Source organism: Amblyomma maculatum, chromosome 11 (assembly GCF_055883805.1).
Source record: "Amblyomma maculatum isolate TAMU_Amacu chromosome 11, ASM5588380v1, whole genome shotgun sequence".
Classification (NCBI taxonomy): domain Eukaryota; kingdom Metazoa; phylum Arthropoda; class Arachnida; order Ixodida; family Ixodidae; genus Amblyomma; species Amblyomma maculatum.
Window position 1 is genome coordinate 3786771 of NC_139354.1, and position 19689 is coordinate 3806459.

Consider the following 19689-nt stretch of genomic DNA (forward strand, 5'->3'; position numbering starts at 1 on the left):
AAAATAAGAAACTGAAAAAGAGTGACACAAACACTACGTGTAACCCAGGACATCCATGCACTTAATAAGGAAGCAAAAAAACGTTTCCAGATACACTGGAAACAAGATAATGCTAAGAACGCTGAGCAGAGAAAAGTAGATAACATCACACACCAAATTCCAAACACTTATGCATCCCCCACCAATCTACCTTGTGATGTCCGCTTCGTTGTCCCCATCCTAGCATCCTCTTTGCGAAAAAGTGCACGTGCCCTCATCCCACCGTGTTCTTACGCCCTCCCTCATAACTTAACTACATTGGAGGAGGTATCCCTTAGAAAGGGCTGGGGCGGCCCTTAACCTGTCGGTACGGGACTCTCAAGACAAAGGACCGACCACCCACCCGAAATATTCGATACCGGCTGCAGAGGTGGATGTTCGCCATCTGCTGTGGACTTGTGCAAAGACGAGGGCGTCAGGACACCAATTCTCCAAGAAATAGGACTGTCGGCGACGAGAGAGGAGGATTTCTCAAAGTGGCTATTGGACAACACTTAAAGCAAAACCATTCTTCAGTTTCTGGTAGAAAACGAGTTACATGACTTTCTATAGTACACCTTATGGCAAGTTGGCGAAATAATAAAAAGGTAAAAGCGACTAGTTTGAGAACTGCGCGTGTTGCAGTTACCTCTTTGAGAGCGCACTGGACATTTTCTTTTTCTTTTGTCCCCTTTTCCTTCCCCGCTCTGGTATTTCAGGGAAATTCGGCTCATCTAGTCAAGGCGGATCTTTCAGAGGAGGACTACTCGGTAGGCGTCTCAGGTTCAGACTGGGTAGAAGACGTCGCCCCCGCCGTAAGTTTATGTCGATATTGTACTAAGCAAGAAAGTCATTGTTTTCTTATGCAGTTCTGGTTTTTCTTCTTTCAAAATACCAAAAAGCTATTAAATGGTAATCAAACTACTAAAGATACTGTGGATGGAGAGGGTAAAAGACGCAGCATCTGTAGGTTAACGTCGATAACTGTTCAAGGGAAGCCTTGTTTTCTTCTGCCATTCTGTACGCATGAACTTTTTCAGATTATCAGAACGCTGTGAAATAATATTTCAACCCCGAAAAATACTGCGGAAAGGGGAGATATCACCGCTTTCATGCAAATACAGCGAAGGGATGCATGTTTAGATCATGGTATTCAAGCATCAAACTTGTGGAGCTTGGATCTCCCCTCTGTCCAGCGGCGTAACAAACAAATAGCTGCGGCGCTATGCACTTCAACTGAGTGAAAAGTGAGCACGATAGTTTCTACGCTGCCTTAAAAACGCGCTTATCGCCAAGTCCACCTGGACTACCTTTCCACATTTGGCAAGTTGGCGACACAACCTAATTAGTGCTTCACATGATGAATATGTGGCCATAAATCCAGGTGATCAGACAACCGTTGGTAATCTGCTCTAAAAGACGTCCACAACGCTGTTATACACCCTCAACAATTGAGCTCTGAAGTTTGAAATTTGAAGTTTATTTTCATTTCAAGAAGAAATGAGGAACCCGAGACAAAAAGTGAACGTTAATTCCCTTGACGGCGCTCGGGCCCCATTACATGGCCACTGCGAGATGTTAGTGATTACAATACCGGTGCATCCAAAATTCAGACGGTGATTTCAAATAAGAATTACAAACATAATCATTCTTAACCTACATTATTCAGTCTGCGGAAAAACTCAATATAACTGCACAACGTGAAATATGAAAAAGGCCAGTGAATACCATCAAAAATGAATGCAGCATGAGACCCAGAAGATATAAAAGAATGAAAGAAAACAGCACAGCATATTTACATCTGTGACATAAAAAATAAATCTATTGCCCTCTTATTAACCTTTTCAATATGAACTTTATTTTGGCGAAGATAATTTCAGAGAGAGGGCAGAACATAAGCGAGAATTTACTGGCCAAATATTGTTCTCGTGAAAGGCACAATCCAAGTATCTGTAGAACGTGAAGAGTATGTTCGCGTAAGTGCTCGATGGAAAGTACTGTGCTGTTTGTAGCGAACGGCTAAGTTGTACGAATAGAGATAGGCCACTGGCATTATTCTAAAATTCTTCTTCTTGGTCCCACTGTAACTGCCATCAGACCAACGCAATAGTTGGCTCTGCTAGTAGTTGCTAGAAGTCCTGTATCCACAACTATGTTTTCCGTTTATGACGCGCGAACACGATACATTTCCTGATTTCCGGAGTGTTTGTCACGCATGAAGGCGTCGGAGTAAAATATGCCAGGATATAGAGGAGAATGTAGTGACGTACAGACTCTGTTCTTGAGCACTCCAATGTGTGGCGATAAAATGGAAATGCATAAGCTAGCCTATTGAAGCTTCCGAGCATGCAGGCAGAACTGGGAGAAAAAACAAATGGAAGCATACTAAGTAAATAAAAAAGCGTAGTCAAAAAGTGAGGTATTTTGCTCTCATTTGAATATTGGTGATCCAAAATATAGTTGCACGCATCCATCGCCATCTTGTGAATGCTACTCACTGGAGATTTGATTTTTTTTTCAGTACCATTGTGCCTGCCCGTGAATGCAGATGGCAATGCCTGGGAAAATCGTTCCTCCCGTTGCTCGCGACCTGAGAGCAATGATCCGACTTTGTGCACGAAAAAATTGTCTCTCGGCCAAATTCACCAGGATTTGTGTTTATTTTATGGTCCTACATATTCTGATTATATGCAGGACACGTTTAAGTGTGGAATCGTGACTGCAGAAACTACTCCACAAAAGTGCATAATGAAGAGCGGAATTGTAGGCTAGTATCCAGGGAAATACACTATGGTGAGGCAGGCCAAAAGTAAATAGAAATAATGTGCCTGTGCCCGTGCCGCTAAGTATAACGGGCTGGAAGTCATTCTTTAATTTGTCCGAACACTGCGCTTTTTTCAACAACTGGCAATTACCGGCCCTGAAGATCAATACCTCTTTGTCCGCTGCACCACTGTTAATAATAGTCAGTTGTGTCACAGAAAACATTGGACACTAAACTTCTCCTTCTCGGCGCGTACCAAAAGTGGTCACTTACATAATCACAAACACGAAACGAAATAACATCAACTGGATGAGCGTTTTTAGAGACATGTATCGAAAAAAAAACAAAGATAACTTGCTTCATCGCATTGTTACAAGTGACGAGACGCAGATATCCTGCGCCAAATAAAAATAAAAAACTCGGTCGCGTCATTCAATTTCACCAGAACCGAAAACATTCAAATAATAATTATAGTAAAGTAATAAAATTATAATGCCATTTTCTGAGCAAAAAAAAATAGCCAAACGTTATCCCGGCTAACACTAAGTAACCAACGCGAAAGCGGCACGACTCGCTCGATCCGCCTTTCCATCTCTGCGCGGAAGCCTCTCGGGGAACTACGTCGACTAGATAATTGCACTTCGGCGACTTCGCCACTGCTCAACCGAAGAGAGCTCACGAGGCGTCTCGCCTGGATCATCCATGACGACTGCTGCCTTTGACACGACAGCGAAGTCACTTTATACCAATCGGCGATGCAATGTCGAGAGCTGTTGCAATACGGCGGCACGGGCGGAGAGAAGGCGGCCCCGGCGGAGATGTTGCCGAGTGACGTCATGGCTCTCATGCGACTAGGAAGAGGCGATCGCGACCGACTCCAATGGTGGTGCGGCGTGGTCTGCTGCTGCTGCGGCTGAATGATGTCATGGTTTTCATGTGACTTCTTCTCAATTAAAGGTCAACATTACTTGATCCGCGAAGAACCAACGGAAGGGCGTAGCAAAGTAAAGAGACTTTCTTTGGCTGATCTCATGGGACATTGGACAGCAATTATGCAAAATGAGACGTGTGATTAAAAATCACAAGCGCCTGAAACTGTCATCTGAAATAGCCCTGCTATACCACAATGAGCGTCTTCATATTGCTGCTCGAGCATAGAAGATTCAAGTTTTTTTGTTTGGTCCTTTTTAACCGCACTTTACAGCCCCAAAGCTGCTCCTAGAAACTATTTTCATTTTTGCACTTGAAGCACGACTTAAGTGGAACAAGTTTTAAGGCGATGAGGAACCCAACACCACTGTTGACCATTGGCTCAACGATGAGGCGGAGAAAGTATGTGCACAAGGATAAGAAAAATTGGTGCAGTGTTAAGAAAATTGCTTAAAGGGAATTGCAAATGCGTGAATTAAGGAAAACGTGTAGAGAACTGAGACCATGTAGATGCCTAAAAACATTTCATCAAGAACAAAAAATGTTATGACCAAACGACACCTTATACTTTTCAAATTTGAATAACACTTACGCTGCAGTGAAGGCAGCCGCAACCTGTCTTTGGCGTTACTGCTAAAGTTAGTGACGAAAACATTCTGAGGACAATTGCGACACATCCTAGTTCGAAATTTTAGCACAGCTTTTTAACGTTTTTATTTTTTTGTTTGTTACAAAGCGAAAGAGAACACCAGAGGAAAGCGCGATAGCGAGCAGCCAGAGAGACAGTCTAGGGTGTTTGTTTACGGCGGGTTCGATAAGGCCCGCACTCTGTCGGGTGGTCAGTCTAGGGAGTCTGATTGAGCGACGCAGAGCTCGTGGCTATTCCTTATTTTCGTCCGAGAATTTCCTTCGCGACTCTTTTTTAATCGGTTACATCGGCACCGATGGGGACGCGGCCCCACCGCCGAAGGGGCTGAAAAGAACTTAGCTATAAAAAAGAATAGCTTTAGGCGACTTACTGTGGCAATGATTTCCTGCCCGCGCAGTCCCGTGATGACAAGTGTGCACTCAATATTAACGATCCTTTTACGCCCACTCAATTCTAACGCAGGCCTCATAACCATCATCCGAAGATTCCGGAACCGCCTGAGAAACAAAAGATCAATCCAGGACGACGTCAGCCCATCGCAAGCAAAGATTACCCACGACCTTGCAGACAGCGTACAAGGTATGAAAGTAGCCTCGGTACTAGAACGCGCTCTCTGCTAAAGTTGAACTTGTTCTATAACGCAATATTAGCACATTATTCATTTCTTCCCCGTAATAACTCGATCCCACTAATCTGCACCGCGAGTGAGCAAAGCAAGCGCATTTTAATGGGCCCACCTTCACTTGACTAACACCAGAGGAACAGTCTGGTGCAGTCACTTCTTTTTGTTCTTGTTTTCTGCACAGTGAAGTCCATGGCGAATAATGTTGAAACATGCAGCACTTCTCCATCTTCCGCTGTTTTCGATACTTTAAGGGAAGCTGAAATGTTTTTCGTGAAAAAGTAGTTCTGTACGGCATTTTATAGTTCTTTATCCGCTGAGCAAGACTATCACGCTAAAAATGGTAGACATAAACACGAACAGCAGTTTTCACTAGAAAACGAGCACCAGTGGGTCTGCCCTCCAAGCAAATGCCGCTGTTGTCGGTAATTGGCTGGGCCGATTATGACGTCATTCGCGGTATACCAGGCCGGCGCCGGTGGTGTTGCTGCGTGTGTGTTGGTTCAGGTGACTTGACACCTCGATTTAAAAATTTTATTCTGTACTTAACTGGTAATTGTTGACGGAGTCGAGAATGAGTTCGGTATCCTCGGTTAAGCGTAACGACGGTGAAGCCAGTCGTGCAACAGCCGTGTTAACCTAATTAGGTACTGGAACAATAAAAGAACGGCACCGGGCTTCAGTTGCGCCCATTTAATTGGGCTACCAATTAGGTACCGCAATCGCTGCCAAGATTCGATGATCGTCATCGGCACGAAAAATAGGGCAACATATAGCTGATTCCAAAGACATGAAATTTTTCCTTTTCATGACACGGACCCACTGCATTAAATGTTTCTTATCCTCTGGGAAACTATAAAGCACCATGTCACTTGGACCACTAATATTCGCACCACGGAAATTTCTCGGCTGATAGCCAGTGGTCGCTTCCCGCAGTCACAAGAACGTTTGTTTTTAATGACCTGAAAACAATTTTTCGAACATCGAACGACGCATATTTTACAACTGAGTAAAAGAGGTTCACAGTCGGAGGGCGTCGGCCGGCTTGCATTCCGGCCAGCCTAGCTGCGATTAACGTCACATCCGCCTTTTCTCCAGTTGCGGCGCCCTGCCCCCGCCGTTCCCGGCAGCGAAGAGGGCATGCCTCCGGCGCTTTTTTAACAAGTGATTTCGTCTTTCCTTATCGACAGAACTAAGAAAAAACTGACATACATCATTAATAAAGCCCTTTCTTTCCAACCACTCAATTTAATGCAATTTGAAAACCGTTTCAGCTTCCCTTTAAGACGATATTTATTTACTGGCGGATCTGTAGCCATCACATAATTACAGATTTCGATGCCTAAATGTGCTGGTAGAGGTGCAAGCGCACTGCAAATCAAACTGTGCACAAGCTCAATGTTTTTTTTTTTTTCTAGCCATTTCAAACCATTGTAACTAACGGTTTGAACAAAGATAAGAGACTATCCTGATTCAAGATTTATTCTTACATATTTTGATAACTCAGTGTTAAAGACACGCAGGGCAGCTAACACGATTCCGGGGCATAGATGCGAACATACAATACTATAATGTATACATATAAAAAAGAAGAACCGAACAAGGGTAAATAGGGTGCGCCTCAGGTCGCAGATGAGCCAACGTTTCGACAAGTGGACTTGTCTGCGTCTGGGCATGTATACAGTAATATAATGTATTATAACCACGGCAAGTTCCGCTTCATGACTCAGTAAAGCCGACTAGAATAAGCTACTCTACAAGCAGCCACCACCACCAACGCGATTACCACCCTAATTTCTATATTAAGACTGGCATGATTACAGAGCACATTTATACACTCTTGAACAGAACTGCTAAGGATGTAAAGCAGACTTCACTCCTAGGTCTCATTAGATAGTAAGGGCAAAGTTATGGGTGTTGACCGTCCAGTGTGTCAAATCCCTTGAAAGGTTTACCGCGGCAAGGAAGTCTCGGAAGTTTTCTCCACACTGACTGACCGAGAAAGCATTTTGAATGGAGGATTACGTGCGTTCCATACTGCATGTAAGCCACTCTTGTTAGAACTGACGCGTTGAAATTAACTTTTGGAGTAAGGTGTCAACTCAGCAGTGCAAGCACAAATGGCATCCCACACTGTAGAAGCAGATAACATTTAGAGGGATACACCTCCTCTGGAATCATAGCTAATCGGTAGAAGGTATCTGGGGAAAGACTTCTAAAATTTAAAGCGATCGCTCGTCACAGCTTTTTGCAATGAATACACAGGAAGCATACTGGGAAGCGCTGTTCGCTTGTGTTACTTCACTAACAGAAATAAAATTGTTAGCTCTTTAGTTACCCTCATTCGCGGGAGCTTTCAGGCTTATCGAGTGGTGTACGCACATTTCCTGTAGGTTTAACAAGTTCCCTTAAAGGCTTTAACCTTACCTCATATGGATCGCAGAAGCATGTCGTTCCGCGTTGTTTTTTATTTATACGTCGTGTAAAAAAAATTTCCATCAATATCAGCACGAATACATCCACTGCATAGCAGTCACCTCTTCCATACACCTCTAATTAATCTGCTCCTGTGCTAGCGCTCCCAAATTATTTCCGCAATCTTTCGAATACCATCCGTGCACCTTATTTGCAGCTGCCCACTTATTTGCTTGTGCCACACTTGATAATCATATATAATATGGCCTTTAAAGTGCATGGCCTTTAAAGTACATGGCCTGCCCATGCATACTTCCTGATCCGCACTGGATTAATATTCGCTCCAGTTATTTCTCTGACCCTCTCCACACGATTCCTATCTTTCAACTCTAAACTTTACACCTACTCTTTTCCAGCCTGATTTACCTATGTTGTTATCATTACTGATTTATTACTTTTCACCAGCCTTCGCGCTTCTGCTTTAAAGATGAGTCTCGTAAAGATGCAGCTGTTTACGCTTTTCTCTCTAGTCCTTTTAAAAATACTGCTAAACTGCCATCCATGACCTGAGTACTTACCAAATGTGCTCCATCCAAATCTGGCTCTCCCAGTTATTTTCCTTTCATGGTCAGGGCACTCCGTCTTCTGCATATGTACCCGGTCTAGCGACACAAGTGGCAGCGCCGATCACGTGCCGATCACGTGCTGAAGTAGAAGCAGCGCTGGCAGGATAGATTCAGAACGCTCTTGATTTTCTCCCAGACCAGTCTCTGGTGCCGCCGCTCCTCCAGCTACTCGGTAATAAATGTGGACGCGATGACCCCTACCCCGTGACATCTACAAGTGGTGACCCTGCGAGCCACGCTTTCTACCCAGTGGCATACCGGGATGACAGGCTGGCAGGATCCGGCGTTTGAACCGCCACGTCCGACCTTCTGGCATGCAGGTATCGGCAGGTGGTTTGTCTAATTTGGGGCTGTGATGATTTCGAACATTGTAATCCAGCCGTTCAAACACATAGTCCTCAATGACATACTCCACGACGTCCTCTGCCGACTCGCCTGCCCTGCCTCAGGATGCCGACCATATGATAAGCTGCGCGTTGCAGTCCTGCAGCACATCTACGCATCCTACCGCCCGCTACCGCTCTACAACTCGGAAGACCCGCTTTCGCCACCCCCAGCACCTGCACACGCACCATCATTGCATTCGTTCCCGGCTCCATCCCCGAGGCACAGCATGCCGCAGCCATCACCTGTCAATTTTCTTCCCACCACGCCAGCACAAATCTGCGACTACCTTTGCAAAGCCTGTAGACACCTTGCTCAGCGCTGCCCCCGTCCACTGACACCGCAGTATCCTGCATCATTTTCGGTCACCTGAGTCTGTCTACGTATTTACGAAGCACGATAATGCCATCAGCGAATTTTAGATTACAAAGGTATCCTTCATCGACCATTATACCTAGCTCTTCCTAATCAAGGTCCCTGAATACTTCGCATAAGCAAGCGGCGATTCGTGCTGGAGAGATCATGCCTCGTTGTCAACGCCCTTTCACATGGTAAATTTATAACATTCTTCGTAGAAGACTAGGTTACTGCGAGGCCGATATTGATATCTTCCAGTACTTTCATACTTAGTACACCTTGTGACTGCGTACCAGAGTTCGGTACCGACCGCCGGCGGCTGCGTTTCGATGGAGGTGAGATGAAGAGGTGTCCGTGTCCTGTGCGACACCAGTGCGCGTTGAAGAATCCCAGGCGGTCGAAATTTCCGGAGACCTCCACAACGGTGTCTCTCATAACCTGAGTCGCTTTGGAAAGTTAAAATCTACAAACCAAACCAAACCTTGATTCCGCAACGCATGCATGCATGACTGCTGAGGTTTCGACATAGTCAAATTCTTTCTCGACATCTATTAATGATATGTATAAGGATCGGTGATATTCTGAGCATTTTTCTATCAATCGATCGATAATGTGGATATCATTCAGTGAAGGCTACAGGGTAGCATTTATGGTAGTTTTCCTAGTTCTTTGCTTCAGTTCAGTTCAGTCGTTCAGTCGTTTCCGACTCTTCGTGACCCTATATGGACCATATCACGCCACGCTTTCCGGTTCCTCGCTATCTTCCTAACATCACATAACTTCATCTGCAACGCCTCGAGGATGGCATCTTACCACCGCGTTCGCTGTCTACCCCTTCTCCGGTGACCATCACCCTTTCCCAACACCAAATCTTTCTCCAGCGACTTCGCTCTTCTCAGCCCCGCCGGGTGGCGCAGTGGTTACGGCGCTCGACTACTATGCCCAAGGAAGCGGGATCGAATCCCGGCCTCGGCGGCCGCGTTTCGGTGGCGGCGAAAAACAAAGCGTCCGTGTGCTGTGCGATGTCAGTGCACGTTAAAGAACCCCAGGTGGTCGAAATTTCCGGCGGAGTCCTCCACTACGGCGTCTCTCATAGCCTGAGTTGCTTTAGGACGTTAAACCCCACAAACCAATCCTCTCTTCTCATCAGATGGCCAAAGTAGCTAAGCTTTAACTTTTGAATTTGACCCTCCAATGAGCAGCCAGGGTTTATGGGCGACAATATCGACTGATTTGATCTTCTGGCAGTCCAAAGGAACTCTCAAGAGTCTCCGCCAGCACCACAATTCAAACGCGCGAAAACTTCGGCGGTCAGCCTTCTTCAGAGTCCAACTCTCGCATCCATACATCACAACTGGAAAGACCATAGCACGAGTTGTACGGATCTTGGTTGGCAGTGTAATGTCTCTGCTCTTTACTAGGCGGTCAAGACTAGCCATGCCTGTCTTTCCCAGAAGCAGCCGTCTCCTAATTTCATGGCTGCAGTCTCCTTCCGGGGTAATCTTGGAGCCCAAGAAGAGAAAATCTGTCACGGCTTCCACTTCGTGTCCCTTGATCCCCCAGGACTTGATAGGGCGAGACGTCATGATCTTTGTCTTTTTAATGTTCAGTTTAAGCCCAAATTTCTCACTCTCTTCTTGAACAGTTACAGAAGTCTCTTGAGTTCCACTTCACATTCTGCCATTTAGGTGGTATATATCATCCTCATATCTAAGGTTGTTGATACATTTTCCAACAATCTTCACTCCAGCTGAAGACTCGTCCAGACCGGCTTTACATGATGCACTCAGCATATAGGTTAAATAGGCAGGGTGACAGTATGCAGCCTTGTCTCACTCCTTTCTCAATCGGAAACCAATCAGTAAGACCATGTCCAGGTCTGAATGTGGCCTCTTGTCCTTCATACAGGTTCCTGAGGAGACAGATGAGGTGAATTGGAACTCCCATGTCTTGAAGAGCTTGCCACAATCTGCTGTAATCTACGCAGTCAAACGCTTTCGCATAATCAATAAAGCAGAAGTAGATGGGTTTCTGAAACTCTCTTGCTTTTTCCATGATCCCGCGAAGGTTGGCAATCTGGTCTTTAGTTCCTCTGCCCTTGCGAAACCCAGCTTGCATGTTCGAAAACTCCCGATCCACATACTTCTAAAAAAGTCTAAGGTTTCTTCTGTGTTTAACGGATAGTAAGCTTATTAGTCTCTATTTCATTTTTTAAAGAAAGAAAATAGAATTTAAATCTGCTAATAAGCTTGTTTATAAGTGGGGAAAATAGCATAGATAGTTATAATCAGTATTGTGCGGCGAAGCGTCATTCATTGGTTTCTTTCTCACTATTTGTTCTTAACTGCAGCCTCCCATGTACCTCTCTGAGAACGAGCCATCACTGACCACGACGGACTCAGACTTGCGTCAAAGCCATGAACACGAGCCAGGACGGGAACACGAAATTCCCTGCGCACGACCTTCAGAGAGCACAATAACGAGTTCAGTCAATAAACGCAAACCTTTGCGCTATGGAATAGCACCGACTAAGTTACAAACTTTCATCTTACACCGATGGGAAGTCGCTAATAGAACCTGCAAGGAAACGCTCGTGACGCTTACCTTGCGTCCCCAACATGGTTTAAATGTATAGATCCAGTGAAGCGCTCGTTCCTTGCCATTGCCTTGGACGTTGAGTTGTCGCTAGGCCTATCAAGCCAGTATTTGGCCCCTCTTCCCCGAGGGTCCTCTAAGAATCTGAATTCCTTTATTGGCTTTTTAAACACGACTTTATTAGTGCTATGCTACACCAGAGTGTTCACAGCTATTTTGCAAGCTGTGTAATGGCATTGCTAATTGTTAATGTTCGTAAGATGTGAGCAGAAAGTATCAGAGCGAAAGGTAGGGCATCCCGAGAAAAACCGGAACATACAAGGTGTTGGCGCAAATAAACGGCACCCAAAACCTCGCACCTAATATGACTTGTAGCTTTAAGAGACACATTGTCGAGAGAAGGCCGGTGATTGGGTTATCAAACCAAAAAACATAATGAACATTTTCTGGCAAAACTCACCTCGCTAGTCAACATTTCTAAAATAGGACAAATTCTAAATCGGTAGCTCTACTCAATGCAAGCGTAGCACACCGAGATCATCTTTTTCTGACCTTGTTTTAACATTGATAGAAACAGTACAGTAACGGCATGGCTCGAAGTTTCACTAAGGGTTGGTGCACACAGCTTACCCACCAGCTCGTCATAGTGAACAATGTACACCAAGATGGTCATGACCGTCGACCTTGACTTTTGACACCTGACCCATTGACCTATGACATTCAACTTTTTTAGCACTTGCTTTTGGTATCCTCACCTTTGACTCTTGACCTTTGACCTTGGACTTCTGCTGCCAAATTGACCTACTGCTAGGCCAAACTATAGTTTATACACTGGTAATTCTTTCCCCGAATGGTATGTCGTTATTTAATAAAGAGGACAATAAAAAGGTATTCCTCATTTCAGTTTTGGGAATAGATGTCCTCCCAAAACTATATTATTCCGAATTCAATTGCCGACAAAAAAGTGGTAGTCTGCCATTACAATTATTTTTTTCTTCATTTTGGCTAGGATGTCAACAGCTTGTACATTCTCGTTTCCTGACTCGCTACTCTCTTTTTTATCTCGTAACGTCACACCAATTACCTTCCTTTTCACAGCTCGTTGCGCTCTCCCCAATATAAGATGAACCTTTATAGTCACTCTCCAATCTTCTTTATAGACAGGATTTTTTTTTACATAGGATTTTGTTTTTCATTCAACCTTCAAAACAGATCACGTCAAAGTAATCCGTTGCGGACGGCACGAGGTGGCCAACCCTGGCGGTGTCAAAGATCGTTTCTGCCACCCGGAGGCCACCTGGTCGACCCTTCTGCGGATGCGTCCTGAATGCATCTGCAAGCGGGGCTATCTGCGCAACTCATGGGGCGAGTGCATCAGCTTTGCCGAGTGCCTACACTGCAGTGACAAGCACCATTTGAACATGGACTACCATTTGTGCGAGTCAGCGTGCCCGATCGTGTGCAACCAGGCTCTGAACGGGACGTGCCCAGACACGTGCTACAAGGAGTGCGCATGCCGGCCAGGCTACATCAGGTACGATCAAGACTGTAGCGCTCAGGTTAATGGAGGAGATGTTTTCATGCTTTTGTATGCTTTACAGTTTGCGGTTAGCGAAAACTATTCCAGAAAGCTGCGGACGAGTCAGAGCGATTAAGAGGGCTCATATTCACTACCTAGTCACGCGCAGAGCACTTCGAGAGCAGCATGCCGCAGTGAATAATTAGCGATAATATAAGTTAAGGAAAGCCGACGCGTGAACAACAAGATGACAAAGATTTGAACCTCTGCGAGGGCAGCTGTCAACTATACCAGTGTGCTTTGCATGTCAAACTAGTGTTCATTCACTCATGTCATTGCTATTCAGAAAGCATGCTTGCATTATTTTCTCAAATGTCAAACGTAAATTAAACCACTTGTTTAAAAAAATGTGAAAGTTGCTAAAAACTTCTAGAGGCTTAGGAAGATGCTTTCCTATTTCTATTTACAAATACCCCACATATCAGTGCTACCCAAACAGGAGAGGATTGCATAAAGTAAGTGTGTAAAGAGCGTTCAAATATTTTAGTATCTCCCCATTGAACAATCAAAGTAGGCAGTTGCCCCACTGTGGTTGTGCAGTGGTTAGGCCACTCGACCATTGTGCCCAAAGATGCGAGATCGAATTCCGGCCATGGCAGCCGCTTCTCACTGGAGGCGAAAAGCAAGGCGCCCGTATGCTGTGCGATGTCAGTGCACGCTAAGGAACCCCAGGCGGTTGAATTTTGCGGAACCCTCCAGTGCAGCATCTCTCATAGCCTGAGTGGCTTTGAGACGTTAAACCCCACAAACCAAACTTAACCCAAACCATAGCTGGCCACTGCATGAAAGAGCGATGGTCCCAGCCGGATTTGGATCATTTTTCTTCGGGTGTATCGAAAATAAGCGGATAGCCAAAGCCTAGCTCGGAGAGGTGTTCTCCTGCCGGGGGATACAAATCGGCTGCTGTGAAAAAAGAATAAAAACAAGCAGGGAGTGTTGGAGATTGTTAACGGCAGTTCATACATCGCTTGCAACCACTTGGCTTGTGTCCCATATGGCACCGGCCTGGATTGTTCTGATATGTTGTCTAGTGAATACATAGGGTTATTAGTGATTAATCAAGGATCAAAGTACATGTACGGAAACGAGGATCCGCAAGCTGTACCACAGACGGAAGCCCGTAACGCGTCACTAATAACAACAAAAGAGCATAACAGCCCCCCTCCCCCCCCCCCCCCCCCCTTTCGTTCTATGTTCTTGGTCTATGCATAACAGCTGCTCTTCCTCGCGCAAACGAAGTAAGAAGTGTTAGGAATAGAGTCTGCTAATCCCTGAAATACGGTAGGGAACAAAGAAAACGGCCATTAACGGCATCCATTTAAAAGAGCCGTCTTTCCACAGGCAATTCGTGCTCGCCGTAAAACGGACAATTCCGTGGGTCAGTTACCAAGAGTAGAGTGCCGAGCAAAAGTGGCGAGACCATGAGAATCGACATAACTGCTTGCCGTCGTTTTCTGACGGTCTAACGTCTTTTTTCAAGATCTGTATATGACACCCCCATGATTCGCCCGAGTAGCTTTTGCAGAAAAAAAAGAGTAATCCTAATCATTGACTTGGTCCCTCCTCCATTACGCAGTACTGTACGCAATGCACGCAGTTATCAACAACACAAACGCATACATCTACGACCGTAGGGGATATGGTATGTTTGCTAGCTTTTATTTATTTCTCTTGTTGCGAATATTGTAGCGTTATAGCAAGTCATGTCTGATTAAACTAATTTAGAGGACGATTATGAGTGCGCAACGCACGATAATTCTAGAATTATTTACGGTGGGAGAGCAAACTGTTTTTCTTCTGGTCCAATATATTAGACTCCCCTGTAAAGCTCGCGCGCGCGTAGTGGAATGGGCGTGGCCTTTAAACCATGCTCACAATCCACAATCTCGCCAGGTTTCTTATTTTGCGTGTACTACCGCAATAGGACGCAGTATAGCTTCTTATCGCCTGCTATGAATCGCCTGCCATAAAAAAACTAAAGAGTGTCGAATATGGCAGTGTAAACTTCTAGGACGCCCTGCAGCTCATACTTAAACAAGACTTCTCGACTACGTGAAGCGGCATTAGACTTCTTGATGTAACTGCTAACCGATTACATTTTTTTTATGCTTGTTCTTCGTTCGATATAGAGAAGTTGGCTTAGTTTGGTTTTGTGGGGATTAACGTCCCAAAGCGATTCAGGCTATGAGACGCCGTGGCGGTGGTCTCCGGAACCTTCGACCACCTGTGATTCTTTAACGTCCACTGACATCGCACAGCACACGGGCGCCTTGCTGTTCGCCTCCATCGAAAAGCAGCCGCTGAGATCGTTATTCGAGCCCGCATCCTTGGGAAGAGTAGTCGAGCGCTGTAACCACTCTGCCACCCTGGCGGGGCATATAGAGAAGTTGAGTGGAGGTCAAGAACTTTGATAGTGACGCATGTCTTGTATGCTCTTATTTTGCTGAAGGTGCACGCAAGCTCCGTTGCGTATTAAAAGACCGAGGTGACTGATAACAGAATAAATGGATTTCCTTGTAAAAATAGGAAACCCTACACTTTGATGATATATCAATTGACTTTTTTAGAATTTTCCTGTAATTGTAGAAACAGGCAATAGAGTCGCAGTCGATCACCCCACATGTTTAACTGGCATTCTCTAGCGCTGTGCACCTCAAATAGCCTTCATCAACTTCGATTGATACGCTATTCTAGGGTCTTCATAAGGTGAGCTCAGCGGTCCCGAAGTTTAAACTGTGCAATCCTCGTCAGTATTTTCCCAAAGCCTCACCTTGAATTCCTAGCCTCGAACCTAAAGCAAAATGAAATGCGACGTACCAATAAACATGCTTTTCATCTCGCCCACTAAGATAAATCGCCTGCTAATGTTTCCTCTTCAGTTCTCGTGTTGATCCATGCGAAATTATCAATCGTTTTTTCTCGGAAATGATTCAATAAAGTATATAAGGTTTGGTTTGGTTTTGGGGTTTTAACGTCCCAAAGCGACTCAGGCTATGAGAGATGCCGTAGTGGAGGACTCCGGAAATTTCGACCACCTGGGGTTCTTTAACGTGCACTGACATCGCACAGCACACGGGCGCCTAGCTTTTCGCCTCCATCGAAAAGCGGCTGTCGAGGCCGGGATTCAATCCAGCATCCTTGGGCACAGTAGTAGAGCGCCCTAACCACTGTGCCACCCCGGCGGGGTGAAGAATAGAAGAACCATATCTAAGATAGCACGTGTAGTGTGTTTTCATCCCTTCTTTCGAGCTTGAAACCTTCGAAGTAGAAAATTATTTCACCACTAATTTCCCATTGAGTCTAAACCAGGCACCCACCATTGTGCCTAATCCAGACGGGCTCCAAGCTATCCCGTAAAAATCAGGCCAACAATCGGTGCAAATTAATAAACAGGAGAAGCTTCATCTACAGCCGTCCATACGCTTAACACAAATGCTCAAGCGTGTGGTTGGGATGGATATTTGCATCGCTCAACGCTAGTCGCTAGGCCTAGATTCATGCTTTATGATATGCTTGGGGCAGCTGGACATCGCTGGAACCCGTTATCCACATTAGCAGGCCGTCGGGCTCATCAGCCAGCGCTGAGTTGCTCTTGAATTCCTCGCGCTTCAGCTGTCGTTTTAAGCGGGCTGACAGCTGTACGTTATAAATTAGTAGGAATCTAAAATCAGAAACTTAAGCGTGAAACAGGTGCTCTACATTCTGCAGATTTCAGTACAAGGAAAACGATCGCCTAGAATCTCAAACACACAGCTTCATAATCACTGCTACTTTCGGTTTCAAGCGTAATATTTGTTTTATTCCCGTTCTCGGCAACCTCTGGTCAACGTTATCCAAGAACTAAGGCTGAACAGAAGGAGAGTATTATACCAAACCAAAAGAAGAACAATTCGAGCAGCCTAAAATAAACTTAGCTAAAGGTTCTGCACAAGTGGTAGGTGATCTGCGATACGCTAAAGGGCAAGACACGCCTTAATTAAGCAGGAGCTCACCATCAGGACGTTCGAACGACTTGTCGCCATGTAAGGGATTGCTTGGCCGACCGCATATCGCGGTGCGTTGCATGTTACACCTATTCAATCGCCTCACTCCTCACCTGCCACTTTTTCCTACGGATATTGAGCAATGCACAGGCGGTGCGCGCATCCAAGAATAAAATAACAGCTAGGGTGAAAAAAAAAAAATAACCACGATGTATCTATCGAAAGACGGAGAGAACTAACGAGATATCACCGAAGTAACTGCGGATGTCGTTTCCAGAATAGCGATGTTTTTGGCATCAATATGAATCATTAAGTAAGTAGGCGGGTTGTATTCTGATGTGACGCGTGTGCCGTAGCCTGGCGTAGCCTGGCAAGGCGTGGTGTAGCGCGGCGCTGCTTGGCGTGGCGTGGCGTGGTGTGGGGTGCAGTGACGTTAGGTAGTTTATTGTAGGACTGGATTGTTTCGTGCGATGTGGCATTCTAGCATAATCGTCTTTACGCCAATTTAAGGGTACCTGCTTTTTTAAAAAATATGCTGTGCTTTGAACGGTGTAATATGTCAGGAAAAGGTCACCACAATTCGGAAAGAATATGTAAATGTTTTTATGGTTGTTACTGAAACTTAACGTTTTATTGCGTGGTACCTGCAGAGCTTACCCTCGCGGGCCCTGCGTCAGCGTCAAGAAATGCCTTCCTGGCTGTCCGAGCAAAAACCAAGTCTTCAGTCTATGCGGATCACTGTGCCCAGCCACGTGCGCCAACCCTGCTCCGATAAGATGCCCCAAGACCTGCGCTGGAGAAGGCTGCGTCTGCAAGCCGGGTTACGTCGTACGGCAGTATGACCCATTGGTGTGCGTTCGACCAGAACAATGCCCTGGACGACAGAGGAAATGTCGAGGGAGGAACCAAGTATACACGACTTGTATGTCACGCTGCCCAGCGACGTGCTGGAATAGGGAGCCACGGTTCTGCACTGCTCAATGCGCTGGAAGCGGCTGCGTCTGCAAACCGGGATTCGTAATTTGGCAGGGCAATCCACTGGTGTGCATTCGGCGTAGTCAGTGTCCACCACAAAGTTTGGGGCAATTTATTCAAACTAAGTCTATGCAACCATTTCCTTTCAGGTTTTGACGACACCAAGTGCTGCGGATAAATAATTGCTCGCGCCACCTGTTTTGAAGCAGTCATAAAATTCAAATGATAGCTGATGTTAATGAAAAAAAAAATTGTCATGACTGGCGAAAACTGTACGTGTCAATAATTTGGGCGGTGAGGTAGGAAGAGAGATGTCGTATAGTAAAGCCTTCTCCAGGGTGAAATGTCTCGCGATTTACGCGAAGCAGCGAAATAAATGATGACGGTAATTAAGCTGTGTTGTTTTGACTATGGCATGAAAGCACAGATGCTCAAAACATGCTAAAACCAATTGTTTGAACTAACAAAAAAATATACAGCCCTCTGCACAAATCTCCCAAGTGCAGTATAGCTTCTCGACAATAAGAAAATTGAAAAAAAAAATTAAGTGATTTCATATTCAGGAAAAACATTATAAAGGATAACTGGGGATGCAAAAAAATTTACTTGTATCTATCCCGTATCATGTCATGGTCACAGAAATAGCACTCACAAAGGAAATGGAAGAAGGAAGAAGAGGAAGATGAGGATGAAAGGCAGGGAGGTTAACCGGTAAAGAAACTGGTTTGCTACCCTGCACTGGGGGAGAGGGGTAGGTGGGTATAAAAGTTGTGGGTGAGAGAGGGATGGGCGAAGACAGTACAGTCACATCACAGACATGTTACATCACATCATGTCACAATCATATCACTTAACAAAAAAAAATCATAGCCTTTCGATTAGTCCTGTCCTTTTCATAAAGCGGAGCTGTGCCTGGGAGGCCTTCACCGCAGACGATCACCGTGGCCAGAGACATAGGATCTTAATTTCAGTTAGTGGGCGTTCATCTAGACAATCCAGCGCATGGCATAGACACTGTCTTTCCTGACTGTATATGGGGCACTCACAAAGAGTCTCGTCGCACCCGCAGTTTGTACATGCAGGGCTATTTGCCATATGTAACACAAAAGAATAAGAGTTTGTAAATGATACACCAACCCACAGGCGGCACAGCAAAGTTTCTTCACATCGGGGTAGACCAGGTGGAAGCCAGAGCTTCAGGTCAGGGTCCGGGGATTTTAAGCAGCAGTTTTCGAAAACTGAAAGAGACCGGCCAAACAATCGCAGGCGTAGCTATTGTCGGCCGATTTTGCCAGGTAAATGAATTTGCCACGCTGATTTCATTCTTTATTCAATAAAACCCCGCAGCTCCAATAAGGCATTATTTCGGGGAATACAAGTTTTTATTTAAAAATCCGCAGTGGTTTACATCACTATTGGCACTGCATTCCATTCCTTGATGGTTCGTACAAAAAAAGAATACTGGAAAATATTTGTCTTTGGGCCATACGGTCCCACTTTGTGACTATGATCAATTCGTGAAGGTACATAATGCGGTAGGCGCAAATATGCTGGGAATGACACTCCTGTGTGACCATGATAAATTGTATAGAAGAGCTTTAAACATAGAACCCTGCAGCGTTCACTTAATTAAACCCAACCCAATTCCTTTTTCATTTTTCTTGTGCCTAGGAAGCGGTCATACTGCATGACATACTGCATGCGCTCAAGCATCTGTAGATGAATATTGTAAACCGGATCCCAAACAGGGCAGGTATGCTCTAAAATGGGCCTGACGTATGTTTGGTACGCC

At 45.3% G+C, this 19689-nt stretch overlaps 1 protein-coding gene across 1 annotated transcript in view; it reads left to right on the forward strand.

The window, feature by feature from the left end:
• LOC146172683 (uncharacterized) overlaps positions 1-18277 on the forward strand; it is a 41811-nt gene extending 23534 nt beyond the window's left edge. The window contains exons 7-10 of the mRNA XM_084583962.1: positions 738-833; positions 4824-4940; positions 12573-12894; positions 17573-18277. Coding sequence (XP_084440088.1) covers positions 738-833; positions 4824-4940; positions 12573-12894; positions 17573-18053 — 1016 coding nt within the window. The 3' untranslated portion in view covers positions 18054-18277. The remainder of the gene's footprint in view (positions 1-737; positions 834-4823; positions 4941-12572; positions 12895-17572) is intronic.
• The last annotated feature ends 1412 nt before the right edge of the window (positions 18278-19689 follow it).